The sequence below is a fragment of the Pelobates fuscus genome, chromosome 2, assembly GCF_036172605.1.
Source record: "Pelobates fuscus isolate aPelFus1 chromosome 2, aPelFus1.pri, whole genome shotgun sequence".
Taxonomy (NCBI): domain Eukaryota; kingdom Metazoa; phylum Chordata; class Amphibia; order Anura; family Pelobatidae; genus Pelobates; species Pelobates fuscus.
In genome coordinates, this window is record NC_086318.1 from 426,804,389 (window position 1) to 426,819,397 (window position 15,009).

Sequence of the window (15,009 nt, forward strand, 5' to 3'; positions counted from 1 at the left end):
TCAGGGCCTGTCTGATAATGAAGGTCTTAGTAAAGTCCTCCTTCCCATGCCATCTGAACCAAAACGCCATCGCCGCCATGGACCTGTCCACCATGGCAGGCGACGCCCTTTTCGCCAGCAACTGACAAGTGTACCACAGGAAAGCATCCCGCAGGGCTTCCCCGCTGTCCATGGCCAGCCCGTCCAGCGACCGCTCCCACAGGCCCCAAACCTTACTGTACGAGGCCCAAGTGGCCGGTGCCAGAGAAGCCTTCACAAGTCCTCCAAGCAGGATGTTCCCAGCTGCCAAATCTCGTCCGGGCAAGCCTGCCCGTCCTTCGAAGCCCCCGGCGCCACCAGCCAGAATCGGGACCACTGAAAACGAGACAGAGCGTCAGCCACCTCATTCAAATAACCGGGAACATGCCGCGCACGAAAAACAACATTCCGAGACATACACAGCAACACCAATCGCCTAAGCAGCCTAACCACCGGCCTCGAGGCCGCAGACTGACGATTCACCGCGTGAACCACCGCCATGTTATCTGAGAAAAAGACCACTTTCCGATTACGCAGCCTGTCGCCCCATAGTGCCATCGCAACTACCAACGGGAATAACTCAAGGAAAGCCAAGTTGCGCATAAGAGGGCTCGAACCCCAAGAGTCCGGCCACCTCTCCGCACACCAACAGCCCCCAAAGTATGCCCCAAAACCCACACTGCCCGAAGCATCCGTGAAAAGTTCAAGCTCGGCCGATGACTGGCCCTCCTGCCTGAACAACACCGTCCCATTAAAATCCTGCAAGAAGGCATCCCAAATGCCCAAATCCTCCTTTATGGCCGCCGACACCCTGATGAAATGGTGCGGAGACCGAACCCCCGCAGTAGCAGCCGATAGGCTGCGACTGAAAACCCGTCCCATCGGGATTACCCGACACGCAAAATTGAGCAGCCCAATCAAAGACTGGAGCTGCCGCAGAGTAACCTTGCGCGCCCCCGCTACAGCGGCCACCGCCCCTCGAAGCTTGTCCAGCTTATCTCGAGGCAGCCTGCATTCACCCAACCCAGAGTCAATCTCCAGACCCAGGAAACTCAGACACGTGGTCGGGCCTTCAGTTTTATCCGCCGCCAGCGGAACCCCGAAGTGGCCCGCCACCCACTCAACCGTCCGCAGTAGGCGCAGGCATTCCAAGGAATCAGCCGGCCCCACGCACAGAAAATCATCTAAATAATGTACAATAAAACGATTCCCTGCTTCCACCCGTACCACCCATTCGAGAAAAGTGCTAAATTTCTCAAAATAGGAGCACGAGATGGAACAACCCATGGGCAGGCACAAGTCCACGAAGTAGTCCCCTTCGAAGAAACACCCCAGCAGGTGATGACAGTCCCGGTGGACCGGCAGCAGTCGAAACGCGGCCTCAATATCCACCTTCGCCATCAGAGCCCCACGCCCGGCCTGCCGGACCAAATCGACCGCCCGGTCGAAAGACGCATAGGACACCGAGCATAAGTCCTTATGAATACCGTCATTCACCGACTCTCCCTTTGGGTACGAGAGATGATGAATGAGCCTAAATTTACCCGGCTCCTTTTTGGGAACCACCCCGAGTGGGGAAATCCGCAGGCCTCCCAGCGGAGGCACTGTGAATGGGCCCGCCATGCGGCCGAGCCCGACTTCCTTGCCCAGCTTCTCCCTAACCACGTCCGGGAAGTCAGCCACAGACTTCAGGTTGCGCAGCCTTCCCGATCCCCCCTCCCGCTCCTGAAACGGAATAAAAAACCCCTTCTCAAAACCCGCCCGGAGCACAGCGGCGTCCGCCCTGTTAACGTAGCGGCTTAGCCATGGCTCCATCGCGCTTAGTCTCACTGGGGTTAAGCCCAGGGGAAGCGGATGCTCCCCCTCCACCGGCCGCGGCCGTCGCACCGGCGCCACCGGACTTCCCTTTCTTGAAGCAGCGGTTGAGCCCATGAGCGCCTCCGCAGCCGGAGCACTCGTGTTTGAAGCGACAGGCGGTCCCCCATTTGCATTGGCCCTCATTATAGAGCCAACATAAGCCCTTTGGTAAGGCGGCCGACGAGGCGGACTGCCCCCTAGCGCCGGCCGAGTTCTGAAAGGGCTGCGCCTTTTGCGCCATCATTAACTTCATCCAGAGCGGCAGGTCCATTTGGTCCCACCGCATACCCGGGTTAGCCGCCAGCCGCTGCCTAAACTGCTCATCGTACCGCCACCACGCCAACCCTCCATACGTCCGGTACGCCTCCCAAATGCCATCCAAATAACAAAACAGCGAGGAGCATAACCCCGGCGATTTCTCGCCGAGCACGCTAGCCAGTACGCAAAAGGCCCTCAGCCAGTTCCCGAACGATTTCGGAATCTTGCGATACCGCTTCCTTTTCTCCTCCTCCTCCTTCTTCTCGTCTTTCTTATCCTCCTCCTTGAGGTCTATAAAGTCCTCCAAGGGGAGGAGGGAGAAGATCTCACAAAACTCCCCCTTCCATATTTTATCCTTTACTTCCTGCTTCAAATGAACCCCCAACGGGCCCGCAAATGACACATACGCGTGCTGTCTATCCGCGTCGGGAATGCCCCCTGTCAACTCAGCCCTCTCGCTCCCAAGCTCCCCTACTTCCTGCGGCAACACCATATCCCCGCCCGAACTAGGCCCTGTGGAGTTCCCAACCCGAGAGCCCGCAGCCCCAACGCCCGGAGCCCACACCTGACCGATGCCGCTAGCGTCACCCCCCGCCCCCAATGAGTGGAGTAGTGCCTGCAGTGTGGTAATCAATGCGTTAGAGTGTAGTGACCCAATGGACTCACCGGCCAAGCCCCCCGAAACCGGGACGGCGGGGGCTGCATTGCGGATCGCCCGACATCCAGGAAGAGGAACTTCCGCTGCTGTCTCGCCGACCGGGGAGCCCACCCGGTGCCCAGCCTGCGAGGAGGCGGAACGGCTCCGAGACCTAGGACAAGGAGAAGAAGTCCTGGGTAGGGTGTAACGGACATCAATACCCCTCCCGTCACGACCCCGGGAGCGCCTGCTCTGCACCGAAGCCTCCCGCTGACCTCTACCACCACGTGGCACCCTGGGCCCCCTGGGGCTACGACTCCTCCCGACACTACTAGTAGGCCGCCCCTGCCGACCATACCTAGGGGCTGCCGCACATTCCCCTGCCGAGCTGTCCGAGGGGGAGCAGTGCCGACCCGACCTCCCCCGCGCCTCCCGGGACCCTTGAGACCTAACGGGTGATGGACTATCGCTACCACTCTCAGAATCCGGGCCCCCCCGCCGCCCGACCCCTACCGAGGATCCCGGTCCCCGACCTCCTGCCTTCTTCCGACTGGCCACCTCCGAAACCCCTTGCTCAGCGCCTATTCCCCCCGCCCCTTTACCCCTACCCCCCTTCCGACTAGACCCCGACAGCCCGGACCTACCCGCCACCCTTACTGGGGACCCGCTATCTGACCCGGCCACCTCTCGAGACCCCTCCCCGCCCCTGGAACTCACACCTTTCGATCTACGTTTGCGCTTAGGGGCCCCGGGACCCTCCCCCCTTGGGACTACGGCCTGGGCACCCCCCACTGGCCTACTCCCGCCTCTCTCCGTGGCAGAGCCCCCCTTAACAACCTTCCCGCCAAGAGGGCCCCGGCCGGAGCCCCCTGCACTTGCCTGCTGCCTCCCAGGCCGTTCATGCGGTCTCCCGGCTCCGGCCTCGTCATCCTCGGTACTCTCCGATGGGGGGGAAGCCCGCCCGGACCTCCCCTCCGTGGGTCTTGCAACGCCAGGGGGCCGCCCGGCCACTTCCGACCCGACAGTAGCAGCGCCCCCGTCCACGAAATCCTTCTGCCTCCGAGTGCTCGTCCGAGGCTCCGTCCGCACGCGGGGAGGCAAGGCCTCGACCACGCGGCTCCCGGGCCTGCTGCCAGTCGCAACCGGAACCCCACTGTTACTGGGGACAACTCCACCGGGCCCCATGCCCGGGCTCAGCCTCCTCGGGGGCCTCCGGGCCCTGACCGGTCTCCCGCCATCGCCGTCCCGATCCGCCGCCTCCGCCAGGGCAGGGCCGAGCCGTGCCCGTAGCCAGTCCGCACCCTGATGCCGTGCCGCCGACCTGATCCCCTCCAGCAATCGCTCCACGTCGTCCATTGGTCCTGCAGAGGAGACAAAGAAAAAATCCAACCGAGCAAAGTCCGCGCACACCGAGGTGAACACAAACTCAACCGGGTAGAAAGTTAGAATGACTCACCTAAGATGGCTGCTCATTTAAATAGCCCATCCTACTTACCCATAATCCAACCCTTGCTTACTTCCTCCTAAGCCCGCCTCCTAACCCCTGTCAAGGCCTTTTTCCGCTTAGCTGCGCTCTGGCTACATGGGGCTACAGGAGTAGAGGGTGGAGAGCAAATTTTTGTTTCAAATGTGGTGTATTGATAGTCAGTCGGTAGGTAGAGCAGGCTATGAGGAGATGCATATCTGTCAAAGATTGAGAGTTGGTGAAGTGAGAGGATGCTTATGGCTAGTAGGGGGTCCAGATTGTGGTGGTAACCAGGGCAAGGATTGCAATGTGCAGGAATCTGCTTCCTGCTTCACCCTAATCCATAGATTTTTAGAGGCCATTTTCATACAGTCAACCACTCTCGTTCTCAAAAGAACTGTATGATCATAGAGTTCGAAGTCTGGAAGGCCTGGAGGACCAAGATGGCAACAAACTAAAATATATACAGGAGACATGGAAGACCATTCATTTTAACAATATTGATGCAACTAAACAAAGAGAAACCTGTGTCATGTCAAGTTTCCAAGGTCAGACTGTATGGTCTTTCGCAAGGGTTGGAAGTTACTACTGAAGAGCAGGTTAATGTTTTTGAGTGAGTGGACCAGCGGAATGGAAATGTTTCTTGCAGGGAGAGGGCAGTGATCTGCGCAAAAGTTACACTCAAGATATGTGATGTTAAAATAGTTGCTTTTAAAATTAGAAAGTGACCCATAAATCTCAAACTCCTCTGGGAACCCACCAAAGAAGCAGAATGAATTTACCCTAAAGCCCTAATAGTGTTTCTCTTCTCAGGCCTCCCTTCCAGGCACATAGCCAACCTGGCTGGTTGGGGGTGAATCAGGGCCAACTAGAAGCGGTTTCAGCCTCTCGGGCAGGATCTTTGCATAGAGTTAAATATTCAGTTTTATTTTATTTTTTTGTTTGTTTTTTTCTTGTTGGGAGGTACTTGAAGGGCTGCCTTGAGCTCATTCACTGTGATGGAGGATTCTCAACATTTAATTTTTATTTTCAAACCTTAGAAAATCACATTTGTGAAATATAATGGTTGTGAACAGAATAGTAAATATCCATTCCTTTATGAATCATAAACCATTGTCAAAGTGGCGTTCATGCTTACAGATTCATGTACTGTCCAGTGACTGATGAGCTTTCTTTCCCCTTTCATTAATTTTCCCATAGACAGTCAGACCCCTTTTATGTTTTTATAAATTCTTTAAAATCAGATACAATTAGGCAAATCTTAAAGTATCAGATTCAACAGGTAGCATTTCCAAATTGTATATTATTAAGGTTCGAATGACAACATTTGCAACCCACCACAAGTACATTGCACAGAAGTTGCAAATTAAACAAGAATTAAACACTCCCTTTTTAATGTTTTACATTTTAACTAGGTTATGTGCCTCATTTGTTTTTGTGTTCCTTGTATAGTCAAAATTACCAGTTGGTAATTTTATAATTTATTTATTTTTTATTTTCACCTTTTGGAATGATTGTATACTGGTAAGTCCTTTTTGGTGTGATGGCATGCTGACACCGTTGTATGGTTGCTTTGCTTTATAAGTGGCTTTACTTTTTATTATGCATGGCTATTTGTGACCAGTCAAAATTATTTCGATGTATGTTATATTGTTGCAAGTCAGTACAAGATGGTATCGAAACATACTCATGTGTCATTGTCTCGCTGGGACATCACAATATCAATAAGCAATATGCATGCAGAGTGAGATTTTTGTTTTGTTTTTTGAAGAAGAAGAAGATAAAAGCTAACCAGTGTTCCCTTTACGGGCATACATTAGTATCAAAAATAGTGCATATGGAGCAATTATTATGTCCAGCGAGAGGTATAGTCCTCTGCAGGAAACTAGGGCAGTATCGACTTACAAACAGCTAAGGGACCGGGTGATGTATGTTGTATTGTTTTTTTTTTGTATATATTTCTGTTAATGCAATTTTATATTTTCTAATACATTTCTGCAGTTTTGCTGTTTTTGTATAATGGTCCCAAATTAATAATTATAATATTGTAATGCGTATTGGAATTTTATTTTTTATAACCTACGCATCAATTTAATATATTTGGATAAACGTTTAAAATGATTTAAATAAAATTTTCTTTACAATATTAAGAAATAAATTCGATTAGATTTGAAAAGTTTATCCAAAATTATTAAATAGTTTGAAAACGTGGCCTCTGGGGTTGAGCACTATAGCTTTGCATGTGTCCTTAGTTTTTAATTTTTAATTTTTTCATCTTCTAATTGTTTGTGTGTGCCCTCCAATGTTTATTCATGCTCTATCTCCATTCTCTCGCTCCCAGGAGGATGCTATTGAATATTACACCAAACTGAAAGATGAGGTGACTGAGAAATACAACAAACAGATGGCTGTTGTATATGATGTTTCTCTGGGAGTTGCCTTTGTGACCTTTTCAGACAAATCTATGTCGACTTTGTAAGTATCTTCCCAAGGGGTAGGATGTCCATAGATGATGCCCTCGGCCTAGAACCTGATAGTCAAGAGCTTCCTTGTGGATCAAGGAAACAATGTTAGAAATTCATATCTCTATTCCTATTGATACAGTCCTGATGCCCCTTATCATTTTTGTGTTCACTCCTCTCCCCAGCCACCCAACTATACAAAAATAAAATGGAAATAGATGAAAATTAAATTAAATTACTCACCTTTTTTCCAGCGCAGGGTTTTCGTTGGTGTTGTGGCTACTTCCTCATCGGGTTGCATCGTCTTGTCTTGAGGATGACTGGCCAATCCAATGCTCCTCAAAGAGGGTCAGGTTGGGAAATGTAGGCGCATGCGCAGTGCTCACTGCTATGCACCTCTGAATCCTCCGTAGGATAGCACTGCACATGCGCACGTAACATGTTTCAGTATAAGAGTCGAGAAGTAAAATTCCTGTCTCTTACTCCTAGAGGTCTTGGAGGCATGGCTTCCAAGCCTTTTATTTAGTTTAATATTGTTTTTTTATTTTCTTTTTTTTTAATTCTTTATTTTTCATGTGCGAAAATTTAACATCAAGCGTGCATAGCCACGACAGCATCTGCAGGCAATTTGCATAACATTTCAAGTCGTAGTTGTTGTCAAGACAGCACTTTTTTTTTAAATTAACATGAGGTTAACAGACCAGTAAACATTGGTGATTAATAGTTAAGCATGCTAGGTTGAACGTGTAAATAACAAAACTAGTTGCGCTGGAGCTTAGACATATATTGCGTTACATTAAAGGGACACTATAGTCACCTGAACAACTTTAGCTTAATGAAGCAGTTTTGGTGTATAGAACATGCCCCTGCAGCCTCACTGCTCAATCCTCTGCCATTTAGGAGTTAAATCCCTATGTTTATGAACCCTAGTCACACCTCCCTGCATGTGACTTGCACAGACTTCCATAAACACTTCCTGTAAAGAGAGCCCTATTTAGGCTTTCTTTATTGCAAGTTCTGTTTAATTAGGATTTTCTTATCCCCTGCTATGTTAATAGCTTGCTAGACCCTGCAAGAGCCTCCTGTATGTGATTAAAGTTCAATTTAGAGATTGAGATACAATTATTTAAGGTAAATTACATCTGCCAGGGGAGGTGTGGCTAGGGCTGCATAAACAGAAACAAAGTGATTGAACTCCTAAATGACAGTGAATTGAGCAGTGAAATTGCAGGGGAATAATCTATACACTAAAACTGCTTTATTTATCTAAAGTAATTTAGGTGACTATAGTGTTCCTTTAATTGGTAGGACGGCTTTTACGTTTAAGTGCTGGTTACACGTTGTTAACTGCAGGAATAAGTTAGCAGACCCACCGCTGATTTTTACAGGTTTAAGTTTAAATTCGAGGTGTCCCTCTGTCTATGACTGACTGATTAGAAAATGCATGGGTGGTTACATCGGTTATCCGTGAGGATCTATGACAGAAAACTCAGCGAGAGCAGAGGTACCAACAGATTAAAAGCGACTATTGCTGTTTAAATAATGAATATTCAATGAGCAGTACTTATGGTATAAGGCATGATGTGAGGTGAAAGTCCGGCAAGAATGGGACATGCCTGCTAGTCCTTGATCTCCAGCCTATTCATCCGATCCCTTTTGGTTGCAAGATGCAGTCCCCGAGAGCCCCTGTCTCCTGAGACTTCAGAGGCATAGCCGTGGTTAAGTACCCGGTGTCCGAGTTGGGATGGTGAATCTGTATTTTGCCAGGCAGTCGGCGCTGACCTGCTGGGTAGGGTGCCTCTGGTCTGCTACGGGGTTGTTGCGGCTTAACTTGGGAACGGGTGCTTGTCGTGGGGCAGGCTCTGCGTCGTTGCTTGAGCCGCCGGTTCCTTTGTTGGTTCCGCTTTGGGGAGCCTCTGGCGGCGTTTATTCTGTGTCCGCCCTTGGGGTCCGAGGGTGCCAAGTGTGTGAATGCTGGGATAGTCCGTTTGGCTGTAGCTTTGGTCAGCGCTCTTTCTGAAATCCTGGCCCAAAAGGCATTAAGGATCTCTGCTGGCTTGGCCATGGTGTCCATTATCAACTCTCCTCCTGTTCCCATGCTTGCTGGCTGGTTTGTGGCAGCCGCCATTTTAGAGTTGGTGACCCCCGATGCATGCGGTCCTTGGGACACGAATGTCAGCGGTAGACCTGCTGCTGGTGCAGGGATGACCACCGCCGGCAGGGAGGAAGGCTCGTGGGTAGACCTCCGCGGGTTGGAAGTCCGCCTTTAGGGAGCTCCAGGGTGGGTGATCAGCCGCCTCACCCGCGCCCTTACTCCTGATCAGGCTTGTGGTCGTTGCGGTAGGCCCCATCTGTGCCGCACGAGTTCCCAGCGGTGTAGCGTTTCAAGAGTGGTCTTGTTTTGTTCTCCCCTGCAGCCCCTGCTTGGGTGATGCGTTTTTAGTCAGTTTTGTAGCCCGGGAGCCAGGGTTTTTCAGGCAAAACAGGATTATAGACAAGAGCTCGTGCTGTGCACGTCTGTTCAGCTCCACAGCCAGGCTCCACCCCCTGTAATATTGGGTTTTGAGGGGTAGGATGGGGGTGCAGGACTGCAGGCACTATAATAACTTCAATAAGATGACCGTGTTAAAGAGCCTACAGTGTCCCTTTAAGGAAAATGTCATTGATAGCCAGCCAAGAAATTGGCAGTCAGAGGTAATCTAGACATACAAACCTGCATAGGTGTATTCCGATTAAACCTAATGGACGTTATCTTTTCACAATGTCTTTTTATTTTATTTATTAATATTATAAAAGATCTATGCTATAGCTATCTCTTGTATAGCAAAGTAGAACATGAGATTTGACAAGATTGTTTGACTGTTATGGTGGATTGGGGGTGTAATATGTTGCATCATGTAGGAACCCGCTCTGGGCATGTACTGTACTACAAAGCACAATACAATGTGTCAAAATAAATTAACGTTAATTATATAAAAAGAAATAAAACAGTCAAAGAAACCCCAGTTTTAGCGCTAATTCACGAATGTTGGCATTAACCAGCCCTAGCTCAGAATAATAATTATCCTGCCCTTAATCCTATTATTAATCCTTCACTAACTGTAAATTGAAATATTACCCGCTGTATGTAAATACTGACCATATCCTGAACATTACATATTACATCTAAACCTATGTACTACTACGTGCTAAATATACAGACAATATCCTAAAACCGAACCCTCAATATCACTCTTATCCCTAAAAGCATCTCTTACCCATCGTTTACTTGCTTTGTAGACTGCAGTGATGTCACCAAAATGTCAGATTATGAATTAATCGTTCTGTTTGTAGAATGTCTGTCACTCTATGCTAGGGTTTGCTTATGTGTAAAACAATAGTGTGTTGTTTTTGTTTTGTTTTTTTTGTGCTTTATTTTTATTTAAAAAAAAAAATATTCTTTTTTTATTTTTTTTTTCTATTCTAAAATTTAGCTGCATGAGAATCATGGGAGTTGTAGTTAATATTCCTTCTCCTTTATTTTTCTCTCCAGTATCCTGAAAGATTACAATGCGATCAAATGCCATGGTTGGCAATGTTCGGCAGAACCTCAGCCATCCTCCCTCAGTAAAGAGTTGGGGGCTTCAAAATGGTCCGTCAAGTACGCCACCTACCCAGAGAACATATTATGGTGAGTCTGGTAACCCAGGCAGCTCTCTGATCTCCCTCATTGGGGTTGGGAGAGGGGGGCAGCGGGAGGAGTGGGGGGGGGTGTTATTTCACTCCTTCCTGGTGGTTCGGTGTCAAAACAAAAAATAATTAACATTTATGCATAGACCATTAATTTATGTATTTCTATCTAACTGTTGGTATTTTTTTTTTTTTTTTTTATCATTTCCAGGGGGAATATTTCGGTGCAGGGAGTGAAATGGTGGGCACGGTGTCTTGCCATAAACTTCTTCCTCTTTATTATATTGTTCTTTCTGACGACCCCTTCAATTATTATAAGTACAATGGACAAGTTCAACGTCACCAAACCAATCTACTACCTGAACGTAAGTATCATTAACTGTGATCTTCTAAATGACAACGTCTTTTAACAGGAAAAAATTACACCCCAAGGATGACTACTCATTATGAAAGGCCTATGGGGGGCCTTGCAATGTCAGCGATACAATACGTAGAAAGACATTTTAATAACACAGGGAAGGGCTGTCGCTAATAATCCTATTTTGGTTTTATTTTCTCTCTCAGAATCCCATCATCAGTCAGTTCTTTCCAACTCTGCTCCTGTGGTCCTTCGCTGCCTTGTTGCCGACTATTGTCTACTATTCCACCCTGATGGAGTCTCACTGGACAAAGTAAGTCCTTGGAGTTTGTCTTTTTACGCGGGATGCTTCTAAGGAGCTTGTTTGATACTAATAACATTACACATTGATTACTGTAACTCTCTCCAGAACCCATACTGCCCCTCCCCAGTCCATAATAATAATGGTAATAATAAATAATGCTGTTATTCTGCTTTCACTTCGCCAATTTCCCTTTTACCAAAGAAAAAAAGGATTCAGTTCAACAGATACGAACACTTGCCCACAAAGCTCTCAACATCCCTACCCCACATTCTAGTTTTAAATTCATAGTTGGACCCCATACGTTGTTCAGACTTGTACAGCTAATGCTGGTTTACAGTATTTCTCTGTGGAACAGTCAAATGGTCTGTCAGATTTTCCCTTCGTCTTCAGTCCTTCCCCTTTTCTTCCGGCAAACCTTTAGCACATTCCTTAAAGCTGTCTGCCCTCCCTCTTCTATTTTTACACCCCACCTCCTCTATATTGTGAGCTCTTCAGAGCACGGACCACTGTAACCTATTGTTTCTTATTAATATTTATAACAATTTTATAATTCCGCATTAAACTTGCAAAGCTTTACAAAATTTGTCGGCACTATCTAACTGTCAGTAATGCTAATTCTATTGTCGTGAAACCCCCGCTTTTCCAGTAGTGGGATTGTGTGAGGTCACTGACGTGTGGTGTTTCTTGCAGGTCCAACGAGAACAGGATAATGATGCATAAAGTCTACATCTTCCTCATTTTCATGGTGCTGATTTTACCTTCGCTGGGCTTAACCAGGTTAGAATAAATCTTTTGGTTTAGTTTAATTCATAGTCAATAAACTGAATTAAAATCCCTCCATCCTGGGACAGGATTAGCCGGTTAACACATGGAGTGCCAAAACCATGAGCTCTAGGTCACAGTCAATATATTTATTGTATGGGCCCTCATACAGCTTTTTATGAGAGAGCCTGAGATGCAGCCAGTCACATGCAAGCATGGCAATCCAATAGATGAAGCTTATGCAAAGCTAATGGTAGCGTGGGTATTTAACCTGACTGATACCATTCTGAGCAAACCTCTGCTTTCTGTGTTTCTCAGTTTGGATTTCTTCTTTCGTTGGCTCTTTGATAAAAATCAGGATGCAACGGGTGCCGTGCGACTGGAGTAAGTAACTCGAGATAATCAACTCTACCAGCTTCCTTCCCTCTCCCTCCCTTCTGCTATCCCCCTATCTGTCTGTATTGCCTGTCTCTATCCCTCTGTCTCTGTCAGTCCTACCACTATTCCAGAGTCTCTCTCCTGCCATGTACCCACCTTTCTCTGTCCGGCTGCCTTACCTCTCCTCTGTCCATTCTGCTTCTTCACATTTACATCTTGCTGTCCACTCCTTCCCTTCTCTCTCTGGTATCTTGTCTCATCATTCTCTTTCCTAAATCCGAATAACCGTGCTATCCTCTCCATTCCATCTAAAGTATACTTCTGTTACATTGTATCTTGGGTTCTCTGTGCTGTGTTTTACTGAAGCTAAACATTGTAATTTTCCCCACAGATGTGTGTTCCTTCCAGACCAAGGAGCCTTCTTTGTGAATTATGTCATTGCCTCAGCTTTTATTGGGAATGGAATGGAGATGATCCGGCTCCCAGGGTTACTGCTGTACATTATCCGTATGACGTTAGCCAAGTCTGCAGGGGAGAGACGGAATATAAAGCAGGTAAGTTGCTGCACAATAAGGGAAAGAAGCTTTGAGCAATGACATTTGTTCAACGTTAATATTAAAGCTTGTAGCTTTTTCCATGATTTAAAGGTACTGGAGTGAAACGCTGACTATACACTATTTTCACCCCGAATAGAAATATCTATATCCCACAGCAATATAATGTGTGTAACCAATAATTGCCTGAGAATAACAAGGAGGAGGAAAATAAATTATTGTTTTTATCAATTTGCAGCAACAGGCCTATGAGTTTGAGTTTGGAGCTATGTATGCGCGGATGCTCTGTGTGTTTACGGTGATCATGGCGTACAGTATAACTTGCCCCATCGTTGTGCCATTTGGTAAGTAATCCATCGCAATGTAAATCAAGGTTTTTGCTCTTAATAGAGTGATTCTGGATGTTTAAGTTCAGGTTGTAGAGTCCTTGGTGCTTTGTTGTCCCAGCTGTGCACAGAACCAGTTTCAAACTTAAAGTCCCAGAGGTGTCTAGTTTAAGATCTGTGCTGGTAACAAAGGGAAGAGAAAAATGCCTAAATAATAGATTTGTATTTGGGATATATGTGAATTTGGAAGTGACATGACAACACTCAAAAATGGAATGTTCTTGCATCTTGTAAGTGTGCTCAATCAGCGGGTCTGCACTGGGCGACTGGCACAGTGGGTCCATTGTACGTGTCCTTCCATCTGTAACTCTTTGGTCTGCGCCTGCGGTGGAGGATCTTCAATGTCCTTGGCATTGTCTATAAAGGAGCTGCTGCCAGAATGCAGAGTGGTATATGATGAGGATATAACCTCTCCTCTCTAACAATTCATTACCCGCTGCTTACATGCGTCTGTTAGACTTGGAGAAATACTTGTCAGTTATAGGAGCTCCTGTATAATGATGTTAATACAGAATTCCCATCCTATTCCGATCTCTCCAAAACAAACTTCACATGCTTTCATAGCTCCAGAAATGTGACTAGCTATGGATTTATATACTACTACAGAGGGAAGCACTATCTTTTCTGCTTCCCTCTGTATTAGCTACGTCTGAGGAGGGATATTCCCCCAACTGGTTTCCCAAGGTCTAAGAGAATTGGGTATTCGTGCTTCTAAGTATCAACAAATCTGGAATAGAATTCACAGGCAGCATTATCAATGTTTTAGGCCACAAATCTGTGGAAATTAAATGGTTTCCCTCTTCTTCCTGATGTCCCAACCACCAAAGCTATAATATCCGTTTGTTAGTACCTTTCTCACCTACTGGAGATGGGAAGAACTCCCAGAAGTCTTTGCTGCTCCTCTTCCCTGATTCTTCTATTAGAATCTCCCAGATTAGTATTCATAGGGAGGAAATAAAACATGAAGTTCTGAGGAGTTTTGCTTTGTTCCATTTTTTTTTTGTTTGTTGATAAATAGATCAGGGTGGTGCAGTAGACATTGCTTGCCTAGATTTCAGTAAGGCTTTTGACACTGTTGCACATAGAAGGCTTATCAATAAACTGCAATCTTTGAGTTTGGATTCCAATATTGTTGAATGGGTAAGGCAGTGGCTGAGTGACAGGCAACAGAGGGTTGTAGTCAATGGAGTATATTCGAAGCTTGGGCTTGTCACCAGTGGGGTACCTCAGGGATCTGTACTTGGCCCCATTCTCTTTAATATTTTTATTAGTGATATTGCAGAAGGTCTTGATGGTAAGGTGTGTCTTTTTGCTGATGATACTAAGATATGTAACAGGGTTGGATAAGGAGGGAGGGATAAGCAAATGATTTCGGTAAACTAGAAAAATGGTCAGAGTTGTGGCAGCTGACATTTAATGTGGATAAGTGCAAGATAATGCATCTTGGACGTAAAAACCCAAGGGCAGAGTACAGAATATTTGATAGAGTCCTAACCTCAACATCTGAGGAAAGGGATTTAGGGGTGATTATTTCAGATGACTTAAAGGTAGGCATACAATGTAATAGAGCAGCAGGAAATGCTATGGGAGGAATGCTAGGGAGAGGTATTAGCAGTAGAAAGAGGGAAGTGCTCATGCCATTGTACAGAACACTGGTGAGACCTCACTTAGAGTATTGTACGCAGTACTGGAGACCATATCTCCAGAAGGATATTGATACTTTAGAGAGAGTTCAGAGAAGGGCTACTAAACTGATTCATGGATTGCAGGATAAAACTTACCAGGAAAGGTTAAAGGATCTTAACATGTATAGCTTGGAGGAAAGACGAGACAGGGGGGATATGATAGAAACATTTAAATACATAAAGGGAATCAACACAGTAAAGGAGGAGACTATATTT

At 46.7% G+C, this 15,009-nt stretch overlaps 1 protein-coding gene across 2 annotated transcripts in view; it reads left to right on the forward strand.

Annotated features, from left to right (window-relative positions):
• The window catches only part of TMEM63A (transmembrane protein 63A), a 61,209-nt gene that overhangs the window by 40,046 nt on the left and 6,154 nt on the right, over positions 1-15,009 (forward strand). The window contains exons 12-19 of one of the 2 annotated variants that reach the window (XM_063444063.1): positions 6,577-6,710; positions 10,230-10,367; positions 10,578-10,731; positions 10,931-11,037; positions 11,719-11,805; positions 12,109-12,174; positions 12,560-12,722; positions 12,961-13,066. In XM_063444063.1, the coding sequence (XP_063300133.1) occupies positions 6,577-6,710; positions 10,230-10,367; positions 10,578-10,731; positions 10,931-11,037; positions 11,719-11,805; positions 12,109-12,174; positions 12,560-12,722; positions 12,961-13,066 (955 nt within the window). The remainder of the gene's footprint in view (positions 1-6,576; positions 6,711-10,229; positions 10,368-10,577; positions 10,732-10,930; positions 11,038-11,718; positions 11,806-12,108; positions 12,175-12,559; positions 12,723-12,960; positions 13,067-15,009) is intronic. The other variant, XM_063444064.1, reaches the window with a different exon arrangement.